The sequence below is a fragment of the Pseudonaja textilis genome, chromosome Z (assembly GCF_049901715.1).
Source record: "Pseudonaja textilis isolate UNSWEBS1 chromosome Z, rPseTex1.2, whole genome shotgun sequence".
Lineage (NCBI taxonomy): Eukaryota > Metazoa > Chordata > Lepidosauria > Squamata > Elapidae > Pseudonaja > Pseudonaja textilis.
The window spans coordinates 56,817,350-56,842,705 of record NC_142008.1 but is presented as its reverse complement, the minus strand read 5'-3'; the positions used below and the strand labels follow the sequence as shown (position 1 = coordinate 56,842,705).

General features: G+C 37.8%; 1 protein-coding gene across 8 annotated transcripts in view; it reads left to right on the top strand.

Annotated features, from left to right (window-relative positions):
• Positions 1 to 25,356, top strand: part of LARS2 (leucyl-tRNA synthetase 2, mitochondrial) — a 207,028-nt gene that overhangs the window by 148,180 nt on the left and 33,492 nt on the right. For 6 of the 8 annotated variants that reach the window (XM_087916743.1, XM_087916748.1, XM_087916742.1 and 3 more), the window contains 2 exons: positions 5,959 to 6,070; positions 22,668 to 22,795. In XM_087916743.1, coding sequence (XP_087772869.1) covers positions 5,959 to 6,070; positions 22,668 to 22,795 — 240 coding nt within the window. Of the gene's footprint in view, positions 1 to 5,958; positions 6,071 to 22,667; positions 22,796 to 23,320; positions 23,505 to 25,356 lie in introns of those variants that run through there. The other 2 variants (XM_087916745.1, XM_087916744.1) reach the window with 2 other exon arrangements.

Here is a 25,356-nt window from a genome sequence, read left to right as displayed (position 1 = left end):
ATCCTGACAGACAACGTGACCGCCAAGGCTCATATCAATAGGCAGGGAGGTACTCACTCCCTAGCGCTCATGCAAGAAGCAGAGCGATTGGGCCACTGGGTGGAGACGCACCTTCTATCGATCAGGGTGGATCACATATCAGGAGTGGAAAACTTTCAGGCAGATCGGCTCAGCAGAACAACAGTCAACCACTCAGAGTGGCGCCTACACCTGGACCTGTTCAGGGAACTGTCGCACAGATTTGGGAGAGCAGTCCTGGACCTGTTTGCAACGCCCTCAAATGCAAAACTCCCGAGATTGCACTCAAGATTTCCAACACAGGGAGCGGAAGGAACCAATGCCGTCCAAGGAGCATGGCCAAGGGGTTTGCTCTACGCATTCCCCCCACTCCCCTTGATACCAAGGGTAATCAAGAAAGTGATAGAAGAGGGGGTGGAGGTCTTAATGGTAGCACCTCACTGGCCCAGGAGGTCTTGGTCCGTGGATCTGGTAGATCTGTCGGTATCCAGACCATGGAGAATTCCCCAGACAAGGTAGAGCTGAGTCAGGGAGCCATACGACACCCAGAGCCACAATGGCTGCAACTAACCGTATGGCACTTGAGAGGACCACACTAAAGCGTTTAGAGTGCTCAGACAAGGTAATACAGACACTCCAGGCATCCAGGAGATCATCAACCAACAGAATTTATGATGCTACTTGGAGAGCATTTGGAACCTGGTGTTCCAAGAAACAAATAGATCCAACCACAGTGTTAGCTACTCAAGTGCCGGATTTTCTCCAGGAAGGCCTGGAGAAGGGTTTAATCCCTAACACCTTAAGGAGGCAGGTAGCAGCGATAGCTTCAGTGTTGGGTTGCGGGACCTCTCACGACACCCGCTAATCCGCACGTTCATCAGGGGAGCAACCAATCTAAAGCCACCAGTGATACACAGTTACCCTACTTGGGACTTGACAAGGGTGCTAAGGGCGCTCATGACTGAGCCTTTTGAACCGCTGAGGTCAGAAGGACTACCTTCAGTCAACCTTAAGGTGGCCTTCCTCTAATAGCCAATACATCAGCCAGAAGAATTTCAGAGTTGGCAGCATTATCCATGAGGGAGGACCTCTGTATAGTTCACCCGAATAGGGTAGTATTAAGATTAGACCCAACCTTTATCCCAAAGATGAATTCTACGTTCCATAGAGCACAAGAGTTAGTATTACCAGACTTCTGCCCAGAACCGGTCCATAGCCTAGAAAGGAAGTGGCACTCCTTGGATGTTAGGAGAGCTATACCCATTTATATTAAGAGAACAAGACCCATTAGAAAAATGGAAGCATTGTTCATTTCATTTAGACCGAGTCCGTTGGGACAAAGGGTTTCACCATCTACCATAGGCAGATGGAAGACATGTATCACAAAAGCTTATGAAAGCCAATCATTGCAATTGCCGGGTAACATAACGGCACATTCAACCAGGAGTGCAGCCAGATCAGCGGCATGGAACACACAGGCCTCGATTGAAGAGATCTGTAGGGCCGCAACGTGGTCATCGCCATCTCCATTCATCAGAAATTATAAACTGGATACATTTGCATCAGCAGAAGTATCCTTCGGAAGAAGGTGCTACAAAGAGTTCACATGGAGATGGGGGCTCGGGACAAGAAGTTGGCCCACCCTCAGGACGATTAGTTTGGGTACATTTCACACTTTGGATTCTCCAACCTGTACAATTGAGAAAGAGTGTTGGGCTTACCTGAAATGCGTCTTCTAGTTGTACGGGAGGAGAATCCAAATCCCACCTTTAGATAGTTAGCCTCGAGCTCAGAACGATCAAGAAAGAGCACCAAAGAACTCTCCAAGTCAATCATCAGCCTTCATCAAAAACTGGGCATGCGCAGTGGAAAGGGGGCTGGACTAAACATTGATTGACTCCATCTTTTAGCAAGGAAGCAGGAGACAGCCCACACTTTGGATTCTCCTCCCTTACAACTAGAAGATGCATTTCAGGTAAGCCCAACACTCTTTCTACCTGGCAAGTTGAGCAAGCAAAGTAGTTCTTCCTGTAACTCTCCTTCACACTCAATCCTCACAAAACAAAGAAGTGCCTTGTTACTTATGTCTGTTGATTCATCAAGTTGAATTGCATAAAATGGTGCATTTTTCACCATTTTTATAACTTGATTTTCAATATTTTCAGCCGTGTCTTCAATTCTGCGCTTGACAGTGTTAGCAGACATAAGAATTGCTTTCAGTTTCTGGACAGCTTGCTTTCCCAAAATTTCTTTACAGGCTTGTAATATGCAAGGCTTAATTAAATCTTCTCCAATTATATATGGCTTTTTATTTTTTGCAATCTGAAGTGCTATCAGAAAAGAAACCTTTAATAAGGACTTATCCTAATTTTTGTTAAAGCAATTAGTTGCTTTTGCATATTTTCATGCATTCTTTGAAAATATTCCAGAGGTTTGTTGGCTAAAACTAGGGGTTTGTTTGCAAATGTCTTCTGAGTTTCAAAGGTTTCATGCCTTCATTGGATAAACTCTCAGAACACGCAACACAAAGCGGCCGTGGATCCAGCTCACTACCAGGTTCTTGAATAAATCCAAATTTCAAATCATATTTTCTTAATACTTTGAGTTTTTTCTTCTTTCTGCCTCCAGTTTGAATGTTCTTCCTAATGGTGCCTGATGAGGACTGTGGAGGCTCTGATCAACTCATGGTTAAGTGAAGTACACATTGTTATTGTTACTATTATCATTAGTAACAGTATCTTTTATATTGGTAAAGAAATGCAAAATATTCCTTTGCTTTTTTTCACTCATCATGGAAACCATTTGAATCTAAAACCAAATAAGAAATGATAGTTGTCAAAATCAAACTATTTGATGCCATCAAATATTACAGTTAAAGAAGTTAAGGTCAAACTTACCTCAACCTTGCTTGACGCTGGGGTGCTGTGTGTGCGGACCAGGTACTTTCTCTTGGCCTCCGGGCAGGAGGCCCGAGAGAAAGCACCTGCTCCAGGCATACAGCCTTCCAGGAACCTCTTTTGTGTTCCTTCTCTCAAGAAGCTTGGTCAGTCTGAGTGAAGGAAAATGAAGATGGGAAGACTGATGGTGGTGGGAAAGTCAGTCCCATATTCCAGGGTTGTAGTAGCCACAGGACTAGCCCTTTGGGGCAGCTGCTCCGGGATGACCAAAGGGTCAGTCCTGTAACTACTACAGCTCTGGAATATGGGATTGGCCCATCTGGGGAGGGAAGGCAGCATTCTGGCTGAATGAGGGTGGGGCAGGGGGCAAGTGGGGGCTGTCCTGGGAGGGCAAGGTTGGGAACTGTGGAGCAGAGTAAAGGGAAAGGAAGGCCCTCTTTCATTCTTTGGGGGAAAAGAGGGAGGATTTAATACTGCTGGGATTCAAAAGAATCACCACAAGGTGCCTGGAGAAAGCAAGGAAAGGGACATAGAGCCATGCGTATCTCTCAGTTCCTCCTGTCAGCTCTCCCCATTAATTCTTCAGCTTTGGATTTCTCCCACCTGTCTCTCTCTCTTTCCTTCTCCCTTCCACCCACCTGGAAGCAGGTGGAACACAGAGGAACACAGAGCCGTGCGCATCTCTTGGCTCCTCCAGCCCTTGCTGCCTCTCCCAACATTGAAGCCTCAGAGATGCAGGCAAAGCCGCTGAAGCAGTAGCGCCCAAATTGCCTTAGCATACTCACCTCTCCGCACCAGTGGCAATGGGTACTTGCTGCAGTCATCTGGCAGAAGCATCAGCAGCAGTGCTGCCTTTCTTCCCGGGTCTTTAATGCCTGGCTTGTTCTCCACCACTGTTGCCTCCTCCTCATCCAGCAGCCCCTTCTCCGGGTAGGGCGATTATGAACTAACTGAGCGGCTACACTGATACCCCTGTGTATCAGTGTAATCGCTCAGTTAGTTCATAATCGCCTTTCTTTCCCATCGTCAGCAAGCCACCCCAGGGTAGATTTCCCTCCCCTGCCGTTGGTCTTACCTTCCAGTACCAGCTCACATGGCTCTCTACTGCTCAGTCTCAGTCAAGGTTTTGCTCTCAACTGAAGAGGGGGAATCAGCGGGTGGGAGGGCCATGTGGGCAGAGCAGCCTTGTTTTCCCATGCAGCCCAGATTAATTGCTTTCGGGGCACCAGCCCACCAAAATTTTTCCACAGCCCGCCAGTTGGCAACCACTGGTCTAAAGTATTCTTGCCTCTAGTGAGACAATTGACATGCTGAAAATATTTTGTAATATGATTTGTAGTAAGACCATCAGCTTCACACTATAGCTCAGAAAAGGGCTGATGTGTATTTCAAGTACAACACTCGAGAAACTATGTTTTCTTAGCAGCTAGAAAGAAATATTCTCCAATTAGAATGTTTATTTCTACCCTAATTATTGTATGGAATTGAACTGCTCTCACTGATTAAAGCTTATTTTCTTGCTAGTAACATGATACAGCTTTGTCCATTCTAGCCATTTTGTGTGTATTTAGTACAATGTAAATTTGTCCATTGAGTGTTATTTGAATAGATAAAATAAAATTATTCCCTTAAAGCAATGCTGTAGCTGATTAAAAACATATTTTACCTGCTTTTGAATTGTTTGCCTGACTGGGTGATTTCTATGACTTCCATCATTTCTCACTTGGTCTCAAAAAAGCAGATTTTTTTTTCTTTTTTATTTCCTCCTTTCCACCCATATTGAATATGTAAATGTGAAATTATTCTGTTTTTACATATATGAATGCTCAAAAAGTGAAATAATGTAATTATGCGGAAGCCTGCATGTGAAGTTGGTGCTTTTATGATGTATATTCTTGTGCCTCCAAGAGTTCTTTGGCAGTGTGTAGAGTACTCCCAACTCTCCTGAAAGATAGGTTGTCAGATCCATGTATCTGCCATTCTTCAATGGAAGTTGGTACAAGTAATCCTTTTTGATGTAACCTGAATATATTAAATCTTATATTGAATCTGTATAACTGCACATGATATACAATTGGAGGACTGGAGCCAGATCGCTGAAAACTTGTCACCTCTTGGAGAGATAGCAAGAGGAGAAGGGACCATAAAAATTCCACCTCTTGAAGATACTCCCTGGGAAACTCTTCTAAGATACGTTCCCAGGAAAGGGGAGGGGAGAATTAACATGTTGGTTCTTTGTTTTACTGAATCCACATCTAAATAAGGGGAGGGATTCTAACTCCCTTTATCTATTCCTGTATGCCAGGAAGCACCTTAGACTCTGCTTTCACTACTACTGGATTCACTTCCTTTTAATAAAGGATTCCTTTTGAAATACCTAGTTTTCAGAAGTTCCTTCTTTTCGGTTGAAGGGGGAAAGTCCACTGCTTACACAGGTGGTACTGAGAAATAGAAATTGATCCATTAATATAGCTTTGCTTGAGAGTTGGCTTTAATTTGTTACTTCCCATCCTTGGTTCATCACTTTTACTAGGATTAGGGCAGGAGAAAGCCAGATTCAAATGTGTCATTGTTTATTAATTCCTCCAATATTGGAAATGGGAGAAACTTTTTCCTTCACTTTTTTTAATTCCATGACTATCTACCAGGGTTTTTCAACTTTAGCAACTTTAAGATATGAGAATTTTCTATTTCCCAAATTCCCTACGGCTGAGCAATTCTAGCTATTTAATTCCACAAAACCCAGGCCAAGCCAGTTGTACATGTTTTGCCTAATGTATCTTTCACATTTGCTTATTTCTGGCTTGCTTTTTGAAGCCTTATTGTTGTGAATTGGTCCACAGGAGCATTCTTTGAAATTTACTAAATACTGACATTTCTGTGAACTAGATTCTACAATGTTTTCATCATGTTATTATGAAAAAAAAGTTATAGATAATTTTTATCTAATATCAAATACTACAGTATGCTATTACAAACTTAATATTTTAATTTTATTCCCACAGTTAACAAAATCCATTTTCTTCATTCTTTCCTTTCATAGCAAGCCTCTGAACAGCTTTTCATCCACAGTGCAGAATTTGAAGATGCTCTGGCAACTCTCTTTGTTATGCTGGCTCCATTGGCACCACACCTGACTTCAGAGATCTGGAAAGGTAACTTTATTTATTAATTTAGTTAGTTATTTGTAGTTAGTTGTATGGCCACCTATTTCATATAATGATCTTAGGTGGCTCACAACAATCAATAAAACAAGAATAAAGACAACGATCATTCCCATTGGTATTAGAACACTCAGAGGAGTATTCTCTTGATTTGCTTAACTGGCAAAAAAACTGGAATAAAATTCTAAATGCAGTGGTTGAATTAACTACATTCAGTTGGTTGTATAAGTTAGCCTGAAATTGGTCCCTGGAAAATGTTTTGGCTGAGAAATCTCATTATGCTGATTAGCATACCTATTAACTATATCAGCTGGAGATGATGGCCATTTTATTCAAATAAATATGGACTATATCAGATCGGAGATGCTGATTAAGAGATGGCTGTATAATGAGAAACTTTATAGTAGTAGGTGATTTCGTGTATAAATATGGAATGATATTATATTGCTGCTGAAAACATTGCAATGTTATCTGTTGATATTAACCTAGTCAGATATCTGAAAATGGTTCAGAAACAGAGAACCATCACTAAAAGCCACAACAAAGCAGCAAACCCATTTATATTAATAAGGTTTCTCAATTTGAAATGTGGGCTTTTATTTAAATGTCCGATGGGACTTTTCTTCAGCTTTTACATGCTATAAACCTTGATTTAGGCCAGGCTTTGAAAAGAAGGTATAAAAATAGTTTCTCCTACCAAGGTGAAATTTTTACTTGACATCTTTGGAATTCTTTTTACTCAAGCATTAGAGGGGAACACTTCTATCTAGGTTCTTTTTAACCTCTGATGCTCTGCTTTTCCCCCCAAATATTGCAAAACTGCCCACCAATATTTTCTAAGCAATTTACAGAGCAAGAACTGATTAGTTTCAATTCTGAATACCAACTGCTTGTTTCCTGGCTGTTTCTTGGACTTTTAGTTCCTCTACTACTAATTATATAAAGCTTAAAACAATAGTCAATTTAATATGAGAAATAGAAAATTTGGTAAGGTGGCAGGAGTCAAAACAAACAAGGATAAGACAAAGATAATGGCTAAAAATCTCATGAATAGCCAGATAAAGGAATTAGAGAGGAAACTGGAAATACAGATAACTAAAAAGTTTAAATATCTAGGAATTTGGTTGATGGCAAGATGCCCTTCAATAAAAGAAGGCAATTACAATAAATTGATCCAACAAATAAAAAAAGATTTTGATGCCTGGGGGAAACTGCCATTATCATTAGTTGGAAGAATTGACATAATTAAAATAAATGTATTACCAAAAATGTTATGCTTATTTCAAATGGTACCAATAAAATTAGGTAACTCTAAATTTGTTTGGCTAGGGAAGAAACCCCGAATAAAACTAAAACTACTACAAGATAGCAGAAGTAAAGGCAGCTTTGGACTCCCAGATTGGGAATTATACTATCAAGCAGCAGCTGTGATGTGGATAAAGGACTGGATAAATTTAAACAACAAAAGGATACTGACAATAGAAGGCCACAATTTGCAGTTAGGGTGGCATGGATTATTTGGGAAGGGAAAAGTAAAATACACACCTATTTCCAGAGACACCAAAGTGAGAGGCACTCTACTAGAGTTTGGGGGGAAATAAAGAAAAATCATTATATGAAAATACCAGTTTTAAATAACTATTAGATGCCCAAGGGAAATTAAAAACAATCCAAGAGTTAAAACAACAAGATTGGTGGCCATATCTGCAGATTCAGGCGAGATAAAAAAAAAGGATTTAGAAAAAATATGGCTTTTATAAGGAACAAGAACTCGACAAAATAATGCAGGAGGAGATGGAGGAGAAAATGATAACAAAAACATATCACTATTTCCTGAGATTTAAAATGGAAGAAGAAATGGTCAAAGAAGCCATAATAGCCTGGGCAAAGAACTTTGGCTATAATATTGAATTAGAACATTGGGAAAAACTATGAGGAAAAAACTATAAATGAATAATGTTGGTGGCTTATAAAGAAAATTTGTAGAAACTGTTTTATCATTGGCATTTACCCCCAGTTAAATTGGCGAAAATGTTTCCAAATAGTTCTGCAGAATGTTGGAAATGCAAACACAACCAAGGCACATTTTTTCGTATGTGGTGGTCTTGCCCGGGAGCTAGAAAGTACTGGACCAAAATAAAAAAATGACTAAAGAAATCACGAGTCAATGAATTGAATTAAAACCCAAACTCTTTCTACTAGGGATAATAAGAGGAAACTATAGTAAGAAAATTCAATATATTATATTGCATATAATGACTGCAGCCAGAATTGCGTTTGTGCAAAACTGGAAACAGGACAGCATGCCCTCTGAGGGAATGGTAATAAAAAAGTGTTAGATTGTTTGGAGATGGATAGACTAACATTAGAATTAAAAGAAAGAGGGGACACATGGAAATAAAATTAAATATAAAGGTATTTGAAGAAATATATTAAACTTAATGGCAATGTATTATAGTTAAAGGAAGAAAAAGGAATGTAATTGATTATGTGTGTGTGTGTGTATGAATGAATATCAGCAATGCTGGAATGCTGCAAAGATTGTAAAAGTGATATAAAATGATGAAATACATTTAATAAAAAAAAATTTTTAAAAAGAAGAAGCTTAAAACATATACTGTTTGGAAGGATTCTGTCCACAGGGCTATTGTTTATGAGGCATAGATTGTGGTAAAAATTGTCACATGTACTGTTTTTCATGAGGGAAGAATAGCTATTAGCGAGTAACAAATCTGTAATTCTTTAATTTCACATGGTATATAATATAGTTGAATAAAAACAATAAACCAGGCTTTTGGTTTATAAACAAGATAAAATGTACAAGACAAAATAAATTCTACTTATATTTCTTCTGTTCAATTATTTCTTTCTGACTTTTTGAAGAAAAAAAATAGCAATATTTCCCCCCCTACTTTTCTACTGTGAGTTAGTGCAAAGTGATTTGTGGCTTTGAATAGCCCTTGGAAGCAGTTAGAAAGAATTACAGCTCTGCATGAAGTTTTATCCAACTAGTTTTTTTCCAGTACAAATTGCGAATTATATTTAAAAATCAGTTGCATTAAAGAAATCACAAACAGAAAGAATATGTATCTCATTAGGTTTTTCAGCACTACTTTCAAGATGAATGTCATTCTGTCTTAATATTATTTTGTGACTGAGAAATGTTTACTGCACAACTATATCCAAACAATTTCCAGCACATCGACAAAATTGGAAACTAAGGGAATTTATGTGAATTAGATGGTGATCAAACTTTATCAAAATTATTTATTAAATATAGATGCAGCCCATCTCCCTGATAAGATGACTTACAAACCATAAACTTGTAGAATCTCTTTCTTAAAAAAAGGAGAACTGCCAAATCCACTAATTGAAACATGGTAAGAAAAAAAAAACACTGAAAATTAATAAACAATTGGGTTGGAGTACAACACTAGGATTCATTACAGCAGTATAATTTAAGATTTCGGTTGATGAGAGTCATGCTACCAAGCAATCAGCCTTCTTTGACAATCTACTACTAATCACTCTGTGGTTCACCAGAAGATATACTTTTTATTCACCATCTAATTTATTTTATAGTCCACTAGGTTGAATTAGATTAATCTCTACCAGACTTTTTCCATATGATTTAACCTATATTTTATTTTAATGTTCTGGAAGTTGAGCTATTGATTACACTTTTTTTCATTCTCATTTGACTTATTTATAAACTGTTACTGCAGTATTCAGCATTTGAATTATGTGTGTTTGTAGCCAAGTTGTAGCATATTTCCCCAAAAGTAAGACCTACCCCAAAAATAAGTCCTAGCCTGATTTTTGGGGTGGGTCTAATACAAGCCCTACCCCCCAAAATAAGCCCTAGTGAAGGGTTTTGTGTGTGTGGCCAGCACAGAAAACAGCCTTTCCCTTCTCCAGTCATCTCATGGAGGCTCGCCCCCTTAATTGCAGCCCACAGATCAGCTGAGCCAGCAAGGGCCAGGCAACTCAGCCCAGATCTCCAGATCACCTTCCCAGCTGCCTGCCTGCCAGGGTCCCTTTGCCAGCAGTCGCACTGCCCTGCACAAGTTCCATGGTGGCCCTGCAGCAGGAGAGGGTGGAAATAACCCCTTCCTCCTTTGCATCCCGAAATACCATCTTCCATGGCTGCTGAACCTCCTGCCTACACCCCTCTCACTGGAGCAAGACGTGCAATTCAATATAGGTATTACCCAAGGAGGTCTCCCAGTACAATGCTTGCCAGAGTTTTGGAGCAAACCTCCTCCTTCCCTGCGCAGGATTGCACAGGAAAATTCCTCCCCGCCTTTTCCCACCAATTGTTTTTTATTTGGGATCGCAGAACAGACACATGTCCCCAAAATTCTCCATCTGAAGCTTCAGCCTTGCCTTCCTGGGATGTGCGTCTTTGCTGCAATCCCAAAGAAAGAATAGTCTACAGGAAACCCTCCCCCCCGCTGCATTTTCTACTGATTGTTCTTTATTTGGGATCACATGACATCCCCTCTTTTCCCCCTCCCCCTCTTTTACACACACACACACACACGTCTCTCTCACACCCCTACCCCCTCCAAGGCACCCCTACCCCTCCCTTCACTAACCTGCTTTCCAGCTCTGTTCTCCTCTGTGCATGCAGGACAAGAAGTCTGTGGGATTATGATTTTAAAAATAAAACCATAATTCAGACCTTCCAACTTCTCATGAAAAAAAAAAATCTCATCAAGTTGGAAGATCTCAACTATTTTTTTTACCATAATCCCACAGACTTCTTGCCCTGCATGTGCAGTGTAGAATGGAGCTGGAAAGCAGTTTAGTGAAGGGATGTGGCTGCCTTGGGGGGGCTGTGGGGAGGTGAGGGACCTCTGTGTGTGTGTGTGTGTGTGTGTGTGTGTGTGAGTGAGAGAGAGAGAGCGCACACATCACCATAGTCCTCCAAGGTTGGATCAGATCTCTCTCTCTCTCCACCCACCCCTCCCCAGTGGCAGTAGCGGAGTTTCAGTGCCTGGCTGGCAGGGAGCTTCTCACCCACCCTTCCTGCTGGCCCAGCTGCTACTGGGACAATTCTTGGCTGTGGCAGATCCCATGAGGAGCCGTGCTGTCTTGCCTGCTGCCACCTTTGAGCTGCTGAGCACTGGCCTACACATCTATTCAGTGCTGTAGGCATCAGGCTTACAGCTATGCTGAGCCCAGCACTCTTCAGGCCCTAGCAGGTACTGCAGTTCTCTTATCAGCTCTGCGTCAGGCAGCACAGTTTGAGAAAAGGAGGATAGGCAGGAAACCCCCACTCCCCATTTTCCTGCCGAGCCTTCAGTGTTGCAATCCTGGGATACAATATCTCTCACTTGCCAGATTGTTCCCCTCGCAAAGAAAGCCCAACCCGACGCCTCCTGTCACCTCTTTGTCATGGTGAAACTCCTCTTTGAAAGGACAATCTGCAAGGGGGAGATTTCCTGCACATTGTCCTTTCAAAGATAGGACAGACGCACCTCAAAAAACACTCCCTCCATGACTTCAGAGCCTCCAGTCTTGTGCAGGAAAGGAAGAGGTTTGCTCCAAAGCTGTGGCAGAGTGTTGCACAAGGAGACCTCCGCAGCTGCGGTAACATTTCGTTTGCTGGAGGAGGAGGCTGGAGAGGTACCCACGAGGCAGCTGTTCCATGGATGGAATTGCCTGCTGTGACCATTATGGTTAGATAAGGAGGGTGCGAAGTGCATGGGGTGCTTTGCTTGGCCTCCTGCTGCTTTTGTGGCCACAATCAGCTGCAAAAGTGGCCATGCTTGCTGAAGACGGCCTGAGGGGCGACTGCAAAACAGCTGTTTCATGGATGGTGAGATGGCCTGCTGCAACCCTTTGGGAAGCTGGCACAAGGGACCACTTGTCCCGCCCTCTGCCTCATACCAGTACATGGGGGGTGGGAAATAATACCCTCCCAAAAAGAAGCCCTAGCTGTTTTGGAGGGGGTTAAAAGAAAATAAATTGAGAAACATACCTTTTAAATTAAAAGGTTAAAGTAATTAACAAGAAATACATTCTTTATATTTCTGAAGTAATTTATATTTAAAGTACTTTTTGATAATATAGGCAAATAGTTCTTCCATTATTAAAGGCACATAGGCATGGAATTGTTTGAATTCCCTTCTGTGGAGGCACAGAGTGCTCATATCCAAAGGGATTTCCTAACATGGGATCCTGCCTCTAATTTCCTCAGTTTTGCTAATATTCCAACTGGTTATCCTTAATCTTTTTTCCTTTTATTGCCTGTACTATGAAATAATAGTTTAAAAAGAAAAGGAGAGAAAGGGCCAAAAAAAGGAGATAGAAAGACATAGTCTTTTAATCTTTCCTTCTGGATTGCATTTTTTTTAATGTATTTATTTATTTTTTAAAAATTGCTTTTTAATAAATTTTATTGAATAAACATTAAAAACAATTGAACACAGTGCAACTTTCTTGGCCATCATTTTGTCCATACAAGCTATATTATAGAGATACACATTCAAGTTAATTTCCTCTTTCCCTTATGTTATGCTAGCTGCATATTATTTCTATTTACATTTATATACAATTATATACATACTTACAACTGTCTTTTATACTCATGCATTTATCTCATTTCTTATTTGTCCATTATATTCCATTCTTTTTGGTTTACAAAACTTTAACTTTCATTCCTATAAAGTGTCAATCCTTTCTTTCTTTTTTCTTGACTCTGGCCATTGATACATTTTATTCCAGACTTCATAATACTCAGTCTCATCCTTATCTTTGATTTCTAAAGTTAGTCTGTCCATCTCTGCACAGACTAATATTTACCTCATTATTTCACTTTCTGTAGGGGTATCTTTATTCTTCCAGTTTTGGGCATACACTAATCTCATAGCTGTTATTATATGTATCATTAAATATATTGTTCCTTTACTGTATTTGTCATTAATTATTTTCAGTAAAAATGTTTCTGAACTCTACTTTCTGGTTAACCATCTCTTCTATCCAAATCTTTATTTTCCACCAGTATTTCCCCATCTTTCTAATTGTTTATTTGATTGGTCAAATTAATATAATTGTCCTCTTTAATTGTTGTACACCTTGCTGATAGTTGTATTACCAAATATTTTACTTTCTTCACTTTTAAAATATTTATTTTCTCAGCCAAATCTGTTTTCTGTGAATTTGTCATGTTTTTTGTTATCATTTTAGTTTTACCTTTATTTATTTTTAGTCCCGCTACTTCTCTGTACTCCTCCAGTACTTCCATAAGCCTTGTGCCTAATTGCAGTGGTTATTCTATAATGAATACAAGGTCATCTGTATATGCCTGTAATTTGTAAGTTTCTTTCTTAATATTTAGCCCTCTAATTTGCTTGTCTTTCTGAATAATTCTTGTTAACACTTCCAATGATAATATAAATAATAACATCCTTGTCTTGTGCCTTTCCTGATTTTAAAACTTTGTGTAACTTCTCACCTTTTGTTTACTGTACACAGCTCTGATTATATTAATAAAATTTTCACCAAAATCCAAATAGTTCAACTTTTTAAGCATGAAATTCCAATTTATGTTATCGAAGGCTTTCTGTGCATCGAGGAATATTAATGCTACTTGTTTTTCACAGTGAACCTCATAATATTCTAAATGCCCAATATCATTCTCATGTTATTACATTTTTGTCTTTTTGGGAGAAACCTGTTTTGATCTACATGTATAAATTCATTTAGGAATCTTTTAAATCTTTCCGCGATTATTGCCATAAATATTTTGTAATCTGAATTCAATAATGATATGGGTCTGTAATTTTTAACCATTCTGCACTTCCTTTTTGTATTAATGCGATGTTTGCTTCGGTCCATGATGCTGGTGTTTTAGCTTCTTTTAAAATTGCATTAAACACTTCTAATAATATTTGGCCTAATGATTCCTGGAATTCTTTATATATTTCTGCCAGTAGTCCGTCAGGGCCTGTCATTTTATTATTATTCTGTTTTTCAATGTTTCAATTAGTTCCAGCATTTTTATTTCTGCATTTAACATATTCTTTATTTCTTCAGTGATTCTTGGCACCTCTGTTTTCTCTAGACATTGTATTAGCTTTTCCTCTATGGGGCATTTGTCGCTATCGTATAGCTTGTCAAAATACTCTTGAACTATTTGTTTTTCTCTTCACTTGGATAACACACAGTTCCTTTCTCATTCTGTAATTTACTAATCCAGCCTTTTTCTTTTTCTTTTTTTAATTTATATGCTAGCTATCTCCCTGCTTTGTTGGCATTTTCCAAGAAGTTTTAATTATTCCTGTTTATTTGTTATGCCAACTCTCCTTTTTCAGCAATGTTCATTTTATGTTTGACTAGTTCCATTTGTTGTTTTAGGCTGCCTCTCTGTGGTTCTCTTTGTAATTTTTCTTCTAATCTTCTAGATTCATCTTCTATTTTTTTGTTTTTTCTTCTTTTTATTTTCTTTGGCCATATATGCTATAGCCACTCCCCTCATGTATGCTTTTGTAGTGTCCCATAGGTTTTGCATATTTGTATCTTCTTTTTTTATTTTCTTGGAAGAACAAACACAATTGTTCTTCCATTTTCAGTTTAAACTCTATGATTTAGGATCGATCTTTTCAGGGTCACCTCTCTTTTTCTTCCCCTTTCATATAATTTTTAATGGGTTATTATCAGCCCATGGATTGGTATCTATTCCCGCCTCCTCTACCTCTTGTTGCAATTCCATCGACATTCAAATCATGTCGATTCTGGACCATGACTGGTGCCTGTTTGAAGAGTATGTATGCTGATTTCTCTTTTGATTCTTCTCTTTCCATATATCTCAGATTCCCAATTCCTCTGCCATCTTAAAAAATTTTTAGGTAATGTTCTTCTAATCCCTTTTTTTTCTTTGTTAACTTTTGTAGTCTTGTTTTTGGTTAGTAATCACATTAAAATCTCCCATAATATAAATATTGTCACATTCTATCTCTTGAATGATGTTATGTAATTTCTTGTATAATTGTTCTAACCCACTGTTCGGGGCATATATTCCTACTAGTATCACACATTTTTTATTTAATATTGTTTCTACAATCAGTATCCTGCTTTCATTATCTTTGCCTAGCTGAGATTGCCTTTTTGATATATATTACTACCCATCTTGTTTATTTTGCACTAGTGATGTAAACACATTCCCCAACTTGGGGTAGTTCAATAGGTATTTGTGCTGTTCTTTTATGTGTATTTCTTGGAGCCCTATTATATCCAAATTCATTTTATTAAGTTGGTTGAAAGTTTTTTTTTCTGTTTTTGAGGTGAATTCAGTCCATTTATGTTCAAGGATAACATCCGTATTTCTTCCTGCATTTCCTTCCTTGTATCTAGTTTTAATACTCCTTGTTATTCTGGTTTCTCTTGGTTCTTCTCTCAGTTCTCTTTTCTTTCTCTCTTTATTTTCAGTTTCTTCTCTATTTCCATCTTCCCTTTCTCTCACTTGTAATTCTTTATCTTCTCTGGCCAATGTTCTTAATGCTTGTTCTCTTTCTCCTTCTGCTTCTTTTTCTTCTACTTCTTCATTGCTAAAGATGTCTTTATAAAACTCTTCTGCCTTCTCCAGGGCATTCTAATCTTTTCCTGGCAAGAAATCATTATTCCCTCTGGGGTCAAGCATCTGAAATTAATATTATGCCTAGTCAGTTTAGATGTCAAGAATTGGTATGGTTCCCTAAGATCCCTGATTCTTTTTGGCACTTGTTTCAATACTATTAGCTGGTTCCCTCTGTACTCTAATGGGTCATCTCTTGTTCTATGGAGGATCTCGTCTCTGATTGATTTTTTTATGAATCTTACATGAATTTCTTTCAGTAGGTTGTGGTGTCTTGCATAATTAGTATGTATTCTATAAACTTCGTCTATTTCGATCAGCATTTCGTCCTTTCCTATTCCCAAAGCTTTCGCCAATAGTTCTGCCATTATTTCCAGTAGATCCTCTCCTTTTTCTTCTTTTATGTTTTGAAAGCGTAAATAGTGGGCCGCTTTTTCAGATTCTAAGACATAACCATTGCTTCTAATTCTTTATTTGCCCTAGTCGGTTTCTTGTTGATTTCTTCCACTCTTTTTTCTTCTCTTTCCATTCTTCCTTTCATTTCCTGAAATTTATGTTCATTTTTCATAGTTTGTTATTGAAAGAATTCCAATCTCCCATCCATCATTTCCAATCTCCCATCTATTGTTTGTATTATATTTTCAAGTCCGCCAGTGTCATTTCGTACCTCGCCGATCTCTCTCTCTTCATTTCTTCATGGTTTCTCGACATGGCTTCCTGCATTTTCTGCATCATAGGCTGTAAGAACGTATTGGACCTATCTCTTTGTAATGGTTCTTCTGTCGACCTTTGAGGTTGCTACTGATATGTTCAATGAAGTCTGTGCCATTTGTTTTCTTCCTGTTCCAATCTTAGATAAATTTCTGATGCTTGTCATGTTTAATATCTTTTTCAACCAATACAATCACCTCTTCTTCCTTCTGTCACTCTAGCCTTTTTTACTTATCCGTTCTATCGCAGATTCACCAGCCTTAACCTAATTCTATCTTTTCAATCTTTATATTAATTGATCTGTTCAATCTATTTATCTCATTATATTATTATAAATAGCTTACTATATGTAATATCCAATAACAATAAGAGAATCTATAGAGAAAGTCCTAGACAGCACTACACAGCACTAGAAAGAGAATAAAATTTGATTTATATTCTTTAAGAGATATTAGTATATATTAAATATATTAAATATAAGTATTTGTTTTAAAGTATCATCTCATCCAATTCATATAAGCTCTATGAGCAATAATTATTTCTATTCTTTTTTTGTTCTATTTTAGTAGTTATACCAATAACAGTAATATTAATAATAAAAAGCAATGAATAATATGTTAGAAGCTTAACAATAATAATAATAATAATAATAATAATAATAATAATAATAATAATAATGTCAGAGATATATCCAATATACCAAAAGTTTTAACGTTATTTATCTTCTTCTGTATTTCTTTTCTTTCTTCCTTCTCAGTTGTCACTGCTATAGAGTCTTGATTTCCTCTTCCAAATAGTTTTCAAACAATAAGTCCAACAATGTAGGTAATATTCAATTCTCAGTTTTTTGTTTTTTTCAATCAGGCATTTTGCAGATGAGTTAGCAAATAGCATATCTCTCTCTCATGATTCTTCTATCATGGAGTCTATACCAAAACTGCTCTGTCAGTGTCAGCCAGCCCTGCCTGTCGGCCTCTTGATAAGAAAGACTAAGGCCTTTCACAAAGTCTTTTCGAAGATAGAAAAAAAAAAAGACTTCAGCCAGCCTCTCTTGAATTATCACAGTCTCACTTTTAGATATGCAGTTCTTTTATTCTTAATTGATTTTAGTTGGGATTCCTAGCCTCCCCCACAATCTCCTTTGCTGCTATCTAAGAGAGGGAAGGGCACCTCTTTCTTCTTTCTTCCTGGGTTTTTCCTCTTTTTTATTCCTTTGGGAACTTTCCAGAAGTTCTTTTCCCCAGAGTCACTCACCTTTCTTGTCAAGTTTCCTTTTTGCCAATTCCAGTCGCACCATTGTTCTGCTTCTTCACTGTTTCTGTTGTCCAGCTGTCAAGCCTCTCTGATGGCCATTGCTGGCCACTTTCCTCCTTCCCTTGATTGCCCAGACCTCCTCAGCTTTCAAGTTTTGACTACCACCTAAAACTCTCATGGAGCTGATCAAATGAGTAGGAGATGGCTGTGCTAACAGAGAGCCGTTTTGCACACCCGGATGGCTCGGCGGCTGGCCCCGCCCCCCTGGATTGCAGTTATTAGACAGCTTGAATATATAAGAGTAAACCTAGCCTGAGTGCCCCAATCAGAGAATAGGTGTAAAGACAATTCTCTGCATCCATCCTAGATATTCAATCTAGTAAGCCTTATTAATTAAAATAAACATGTAATCCTTGACTTACAGACATTCATTAGTGATTGTTTTAAGTTACCATGGTACTGTAAAAAGTAACTGATCGTTTTTCACACTTACAACTTTTGAAGCATTCCCACAGTTCACAAGGTCAAGATTTGGATGTTTGGCAACTGACATGTATTTATGACGGTTGCAGTATCCTAGATTATGTGGTCCCCCTTTGTCACCTTCTGGCAAATAAAGTCAATTGGAAAGCCAGATTCACTTAACAACTATGTTGCTAATTTAATAAATGCAGTGATTCATTTAACAATTGTGGCAAGAAAGGTTGCAAAATGGGACAAAACTCACTTTATAACCGCCTTGCTTGGCAACAGAAATTTTGGACTTGATTGTGGTTGTAAGTCTTGAGTACTTTCTGTACTCAATTTACTCTAAACTCTACTTCTCCTAAACCAGCCTTCTCCCATCTGGAGTCATAATTCCAAAGTTTGGCCAGATGGATGGCTGAAGCATGACAGTAATATTGGAAAAGATACAATGTCGCATATTTATTTTCATGTGGTTATTTCAGCATGTCATTGATTTGGCTTTTTTAAAAAATAAAGGCTTGTAAGAGTATGATAAATCCTGTTTAGATAGGAAATGAGCACCGGCATATTCTTTCTTTTTTTTTTTTTTTGCTTTTTCATACATTCATTATTAGATAAGAATTGTATGTATTTTTAATGAACGTGTTCTAAGAAAAAGGAGCCAGCAGGAAAATGAATCACCACTCCAAAGTTCTTACTACATTCTTTAATTAATTTAAAAATGATTTCATATATGATTACATGATTCAACATTTCTACTATGAAAACAACTTTTTGCAGTAAATGGCTATGTTGTAGGAGGTGTTGCACATAATGGGACATTGATTGTTGCTTTAAGCAGGAAAGGATTGGCTGTCTTCAAATGATAATTCTTTTCTGTTGAAGGACAGCTATCTAAAATATTGCATTATCTATTCCCAACTTTGGAATGAATCTGTGACAGGGAGTTGATTTCAATAGGATAGTTGCTGAGTTCTTAACTTATCCAGGTTACAGACCTTATTTGAGAGTACTACCTGCTTAGTATTATTGGCAAAATATTTATTTTATACAGCTCTTTATGTACAAGGACACCCTCTGCCATTCCAGATGTTTTTGCATTGCAGTTTCTTCCCCACTACTGACAGTATTCACCAGAGTTGTGATTGACAACATTGGAATGTGTTGCTCCTTCCTGTATAGTCTATATTATTTTCAATCTTGGTTTCCCCACCTTCTGTTTTTGCTAGCCTGGTGCTTCAAGTAATATGGGATGGGATTGAATTTTAGAAACCTCGTTATGGTTGGGGTGAAGTAGCAAAATTAATGCTTTAACCCTTGCAGAATCTTAAGGGAACGGGGAAAATTGCCTCTATTGTTCTAGTTGATTTTTTGTTCTTTAAGTGCTGTGCAAGGCTGAAGACAATCTACAAGGCTTAAGACAATCATTAAATCTATTAAATATTCCAAAACTTTTTTTTAAAAGCAAAAATGGTCCACATTTTTGGTCCCTCTCTTTTTCTTTTTTTTTAAACAAATTTTATTGATTTTTTAAAGACAAACAAAACATAGGACATAAAAGCATAAAACCTCCTTTCTAAAAATTACTTATAAGTTTTAACAAGGCAAATAAAACATTATTTTTTAAAGCATAGTTCCACATTATCACATTTCCATTTAAGCACATATATATCTTTTCCAAATTTCTCATTATTTCTCCCTTCACTTTTATTCAATTATATTTCTTTCTATCAAGGTTTTATTAATTCTCAATCAAATATAAACACACAAAATACAAAACATAGGACATAAAACTTCTAACAAACAAAGCATAAGACATAAAAACATAAAACCTCCTTTCTAAAAGCTGCTTATAGATTTTAACAAAGCAAATAAAACATTGTTTTATACAGCATAATTCCAAATTATCACATTTCCATTTAAACACATATATATCTTTTCAGAATTTCTCATGTTTCTCCCTTCACTTTTATTCAATTATATTTCTTTCTATCAAGGTTTTATTAATTCTCAATCAAACACAAACACACAAAATACAAAACATAAAACAAAACATAAAACCTCCTTAATAACCATTTGTACATATATTTTCCAAATTTCTCATTGTTTCTCCCTTTAGTTTTATTCCTCCAAGGTTTCATTAATTCTCAATCAAACATAGCTAACCAAAACATAAAACATAAAACTTCTTTTTGGAAAGTGGCTTAGCCCCGGGTTACATCTTTTTTTACAGACCTAAATCAAATTCATGCTCACCTTATATACCATTCTTATTTTATTTACCATTCTATATTTTCTACATAACTTCTCCCTTCTTTTCACTCTCTTAATTATATTTTGTTTATTTCATCTTATTTTAAAATCATTATACTTGTATCTTTTGTCCGTTCTTTTCCAATTATCTATTTATCTCTTCTCTTTAACAGAAAATTTCCCCTGTAATCACTTTTAAAGTGTGACGCCTTACTATCTTTCCCCTAAATTAACACTTAAAATAACCCATAATTTCTATTCTGATTCTGCTTAGTACATTCTACATGTTGCATTTTAAAATAAAGGAATAATAAATTTATAATATAGTTAAATATATAATTTCCATTCTAATTCTATTTAATACATTATTTTAAAATAAGAAAATAAAATAGTAAATTTATAATAACATTAAGACAATAACAAATTAAACTATAACTAAACATTAATCATTTTACACATTCTCTTTAATTTTTTTTTTGAAACAAATTTTATTACATTCTCTTTAATATTTTACTGAATATTGCAATCTATCATTATTAAATATTTTAATATTTTAATATTTCATTAAATCTTATAATATTCCAATACACTATTTCAAATGCAAATACTAGAATACTATCTTATGTACTCTTGCAGAATCTTTCTTTAATTATGCTTTACCCTTTATCTCTGAAAAAAATCTGCTTTTTAGCATCTTGTTTCAAGCCTTTGTGGCTTTTTTTCCCTTTTTCCCTCCCTTTCTTCTCCTGTCTGGCCTTTTTGGCGCCCCCTCTCCTAATCTCCGTCTTTTTAACTTCCCCACTCTGTTGTATTTCTCTTTTCTGTTGCTTTCTAACATTGAACCTTTTTTTCACCTTATTTTTCTCTTTCTTGGTTGTTTTGTTAAATCTTAAATCAATTTTCCTTCCCCTCCTCCTATTTTCTTTCTTAGTTGAACTTTTTGTCCATTATTAAAGATGGCTTCCTCCTCCTCCTCCTCTTCTTCTTCTTGTTCTTCTTCTTCTCTTCCCCATGTAGTTGCTGGTAAGTAGAAATCGCCATTTCTAAAAAGTGGAAGACAGCTCCCAAAGAATCTTTGCCTTCTTGTTCTCCCTCCTTTAATTTTTCATATTCCATTTTTAATTCATCCACAGAAAGTGCCATTGTAAAACTTTTTCTTCTTTTTTTTTAAATAACAACCCAAATGTTTTTAACCTTAAAGTAATTTCCAAGCGTTTCAAAGTTATCAAGCAATCCAAACAGAGACAAAATATTTCTTCTTCTTCTCTTTGCACTTTTTCCTCCTGGGGCAAAATCCCAAAATATATTTTAAAGCCTTATTACAGTTAATTTCTGGTCTTGTAATCTTCAAGGCATCTCCTCCAACAAATTCTTAAAGGTTTTTTTGTCCTCTCCCTTCCCACTTATAACAAAGAGCTTATTTTTACCTTCTGTAAAGAAGCAGGTTTTTCAATGTCCGTTTGCTATCTCCGTAAGGAAGGGGAGTGAACTTTCCCTTCAGCACTTTCCTCCGCAGCTTTAATAGCCTATTTTGGAAACAAACGTATCAATCAAAGAGTCAGATTTCCAGGGTGTTTAAGTGTATCTTAATGTCCCGGTTCAGCCAAAAAATTTTCTCTTTCTAATTCTTCCTCCTGCACAAATCTTGTCCGGTTGAAGATCTCTTTGTGGCTTCCATTACTGACAGCCGCTCCACCGCCTCCGGAAAAAGGAGTCTAGCCAGCTGGGGAAAGGGGGTGCGATGTTCCCAGACCCCTGCCCGGATCTCCTCTGTCTTCCGCTACCTCTTTGGGGTAGCGACAACCCCAAATCCGATTGGATCGGGGGTACTTCAGCGGTGAGCACAGCAGGGACCCGCAGAGACGCGGATTCCTGCCACCGCTGAAGCGTTGCAACCGGAAGTTTGGTCCCTCTCTTTCTTGAGAGCCCCAAATAAGGTATTGGGTCTGCAGTTTGCCTCTTTTTATACCATTTAATTTAATCCCATATCTCTGAGAAAGTAAATTTAGGAATGCATATTTTCTTATCTTCTAGGATTAAATCTAGTGGTTATGTTTTATAATCTTTTTTTAAAAAAACACAGTGTCATCAACCTTCCTTTCAGCTAAATGTGTGATTTTCTAATGGTAAAATGTTTATATATTTTTTTCACCTCCTACTTTTTAAATATATGGTAATCTTATACTCTTTGAATGTTCAGTTTTTGGTCCATCAGTATAAAACAACTATTAGCATTTTCACTCTAGCATCTGAAAAACATAAGTAAACAAACTGTAAATATGTTTCCCTAAATGTAAGTAATCTACTGATACTGCATTTCAGGACTATCACATGTTCCAGACAAACTGTGTACTCATCATCACTGGGACATGGATGTACTGCAGCAGCCTTGGCCCACTGTAGATCCTGAATATTTTCAACTGCCAGACATAGTAGAAGTGTCAGTACTGGTGAGTAAATGTATTTTTATTTTAAGAGTAACCAACAAGATATGTGTAATATTCTTGAATACTCACCACCTCAAATTAACTGGGGAAGTATGTGGACATATGTTTTGTTGCTCGTTGTCTTAGAAAATTTACCATAGTACTGTCAAATTGTTGAAGCTAAGCAGACAGATTGGAATAGAGACCACTGGACTTTGTTACCTCCCAAAATATATGTTTCCGCTAAAGCTCAGGAGAGTGAGGAGTGCTTAAAAATCCATTGCCTTAAATAACTATTTATTGTTTTCTGACTACTGCATATTATTTTTTTAAGTTGCATTAATATGAAAATGTATCTCCCTGCAGTAATTGGTTTAGTAAAGTATCTAAATGCAAATTCAAAATGCAAAACATTTTTGGAAAGTATTTCTTATTTTGATGATTTTAGGAGCTGTTTGGGAACATCACTTAGAAACGGGGTGTCAAGCTCATGTTGTCATGGCAGCATTATGTGACATATCAGAACTTTTTTCCACTTCACTAAATCAGGCATTGGCATGGTCAGCGCATGACACATCCGGCCCATGGGCTAGGAGTTTGACAGCCCTGATGTAGAAGGTCAACAGCACAGAATGTAAAGCAAGGTATATAGAGAGAACTGTAATAATGAGTGAAGTTACCTTTTACATATACTTTCTTACCCAAATAGATATAGAATATATTTACATATATGCAATCTGTGTTTAATCTTTTGTCCCTTCAGAACAACACATCTTTTAGTAGTCATTTTTCTTATGTCCGCTTACAAGAAATATGTCACGTGATGGAGATAAGTAAACATTCAAGCATGTAGAGACATAGATCTGTCCTTTATATTTATATACCTTCTACAGAAGGAAATTCTAGTGTAAAGTATGCCTGACACTGTCAGGGTTCCAGTTAACGCACCCAATGGAATCAAAACTCCAAGGCAGGCATATTCCTCAAAGTATAGATTTATTAGGTATGTCATATAGGCACATCTGGGGAAAACCTGACTCTGAAGGACCCAAGGTTTTCCCCACCCAAATCAAACACCCAAGTTCTTTTCCCCCAGGTCATACATTCATCACATGGTCCAACCAGGTCATACCCACCATCCTGGCTGCCTTTGGTCCATGCATCTTGGTGAAGCATCTCTGGCTCCCACAGGAAAGAATGTTCTTTTGGCTACACATCCTCAGCTATCTCTATTTCCCCTCTTATGTTCTCACAGCTCCAACCACCCTTGCTGTGGCAGCCCTGAAGACACTCCCAAAATGGTTTCAGCTCAAAATGGCTTCTGGGCTGACAGGCTGCCCCCCCCCTCAATTGAAGAGGACCTCCTGCAAAAGAAAATTAAAGGGAGTTTAATCTGCATCATCTTCAATCTCCCCTTCCCCCCCTCAGCTGGTCCCTTAGGCTTGTGAGGGTACTTGTCATGGAACTGCTTAATTAACCTAACAGCTTTTACATCCCACCTTTTTACCCAGGTGCTTCAGAGAGGGGTATTCCTTCCAGTGGAATAGGTGCCAGAATTCCAACCAATGCACTAATAAAATTAAGAGTTCCAAGCCATTTAGCAAGAAAAATCCAATTGTTTATTAGAAGCACCATGTCAACATTACCTTGTTGAAGCCAGCTCTGGCTTCACCCAATCGCGCCTTGCCTCTAACCCTGTTTCTCTCTCCCCCTCAAAGTGTGTCACCAGTCACATTCCCCAACAAAGCAATTTTGCGGGTCATGGAAGTCCCTCCCTCCAGCTGTTGCACATCTCTGTGGAGATAGTTTTACCTTCAGCTGGCTGAGCTATGTCTTGTTTTGACTGAGGTGTGAATTTCTTGACACAGGTGTGAGGCACGATTCCCATTCCCCTGCCTATGGCAACTCAGGAGCAGGTCAGGAAAGTTTTGCAAGTTGACACTAGGTATTGCAAGTGACCCCAATGTATACACGAGTCTAAGGTTTTTTTTAACCTCATAGTGGGTTTCTCCCTGCACTATGATGGGCTTCGGGGCTGCCCAGTCTACTGGTCTTACCTGGGAGTTTGCACCCAGCTTTAACAGGCTGCTATGAAATACTGGATGCACTTTCTCTAGCAAGCATGAGAGTCTAAGCAGAACAGTTACAGGGTTTATCACTTTCACTATTGGGAAAGGCCCTATGAACTTCCGATCCAATTTCTTACTTGGCAACCTTAGTTTCAGATACTTTATTGGCAAGTATATGTTGTCTCTGACCTGGAAAGGAGGGTGAGGGGAATGGCGTTTATTGGCTTGCTTTTTGTAGTTTTTTGCTGCTTCGACTAAGGCTTGCTGTGTGTTTTCCCACTCCTGTTTTAATTATTCCATCCATTCATTCAGGGACATGGAGGAGGGAGGTTCCCCGGGTAGTTCAGGCATAGGGACAGATTTCATGTTGTTGGTGACCTGGAAAGGGATCAAACCGGTGCTACTGTGCACCGCGTTGTTGCAAAAGACAGCAATTCTGCCCAGTTAGTCTGCTAGTAGTCTACATAACACCTAAAGTACTCTTCTACCATGGCGTTCGCTCATTCCACATTCGTG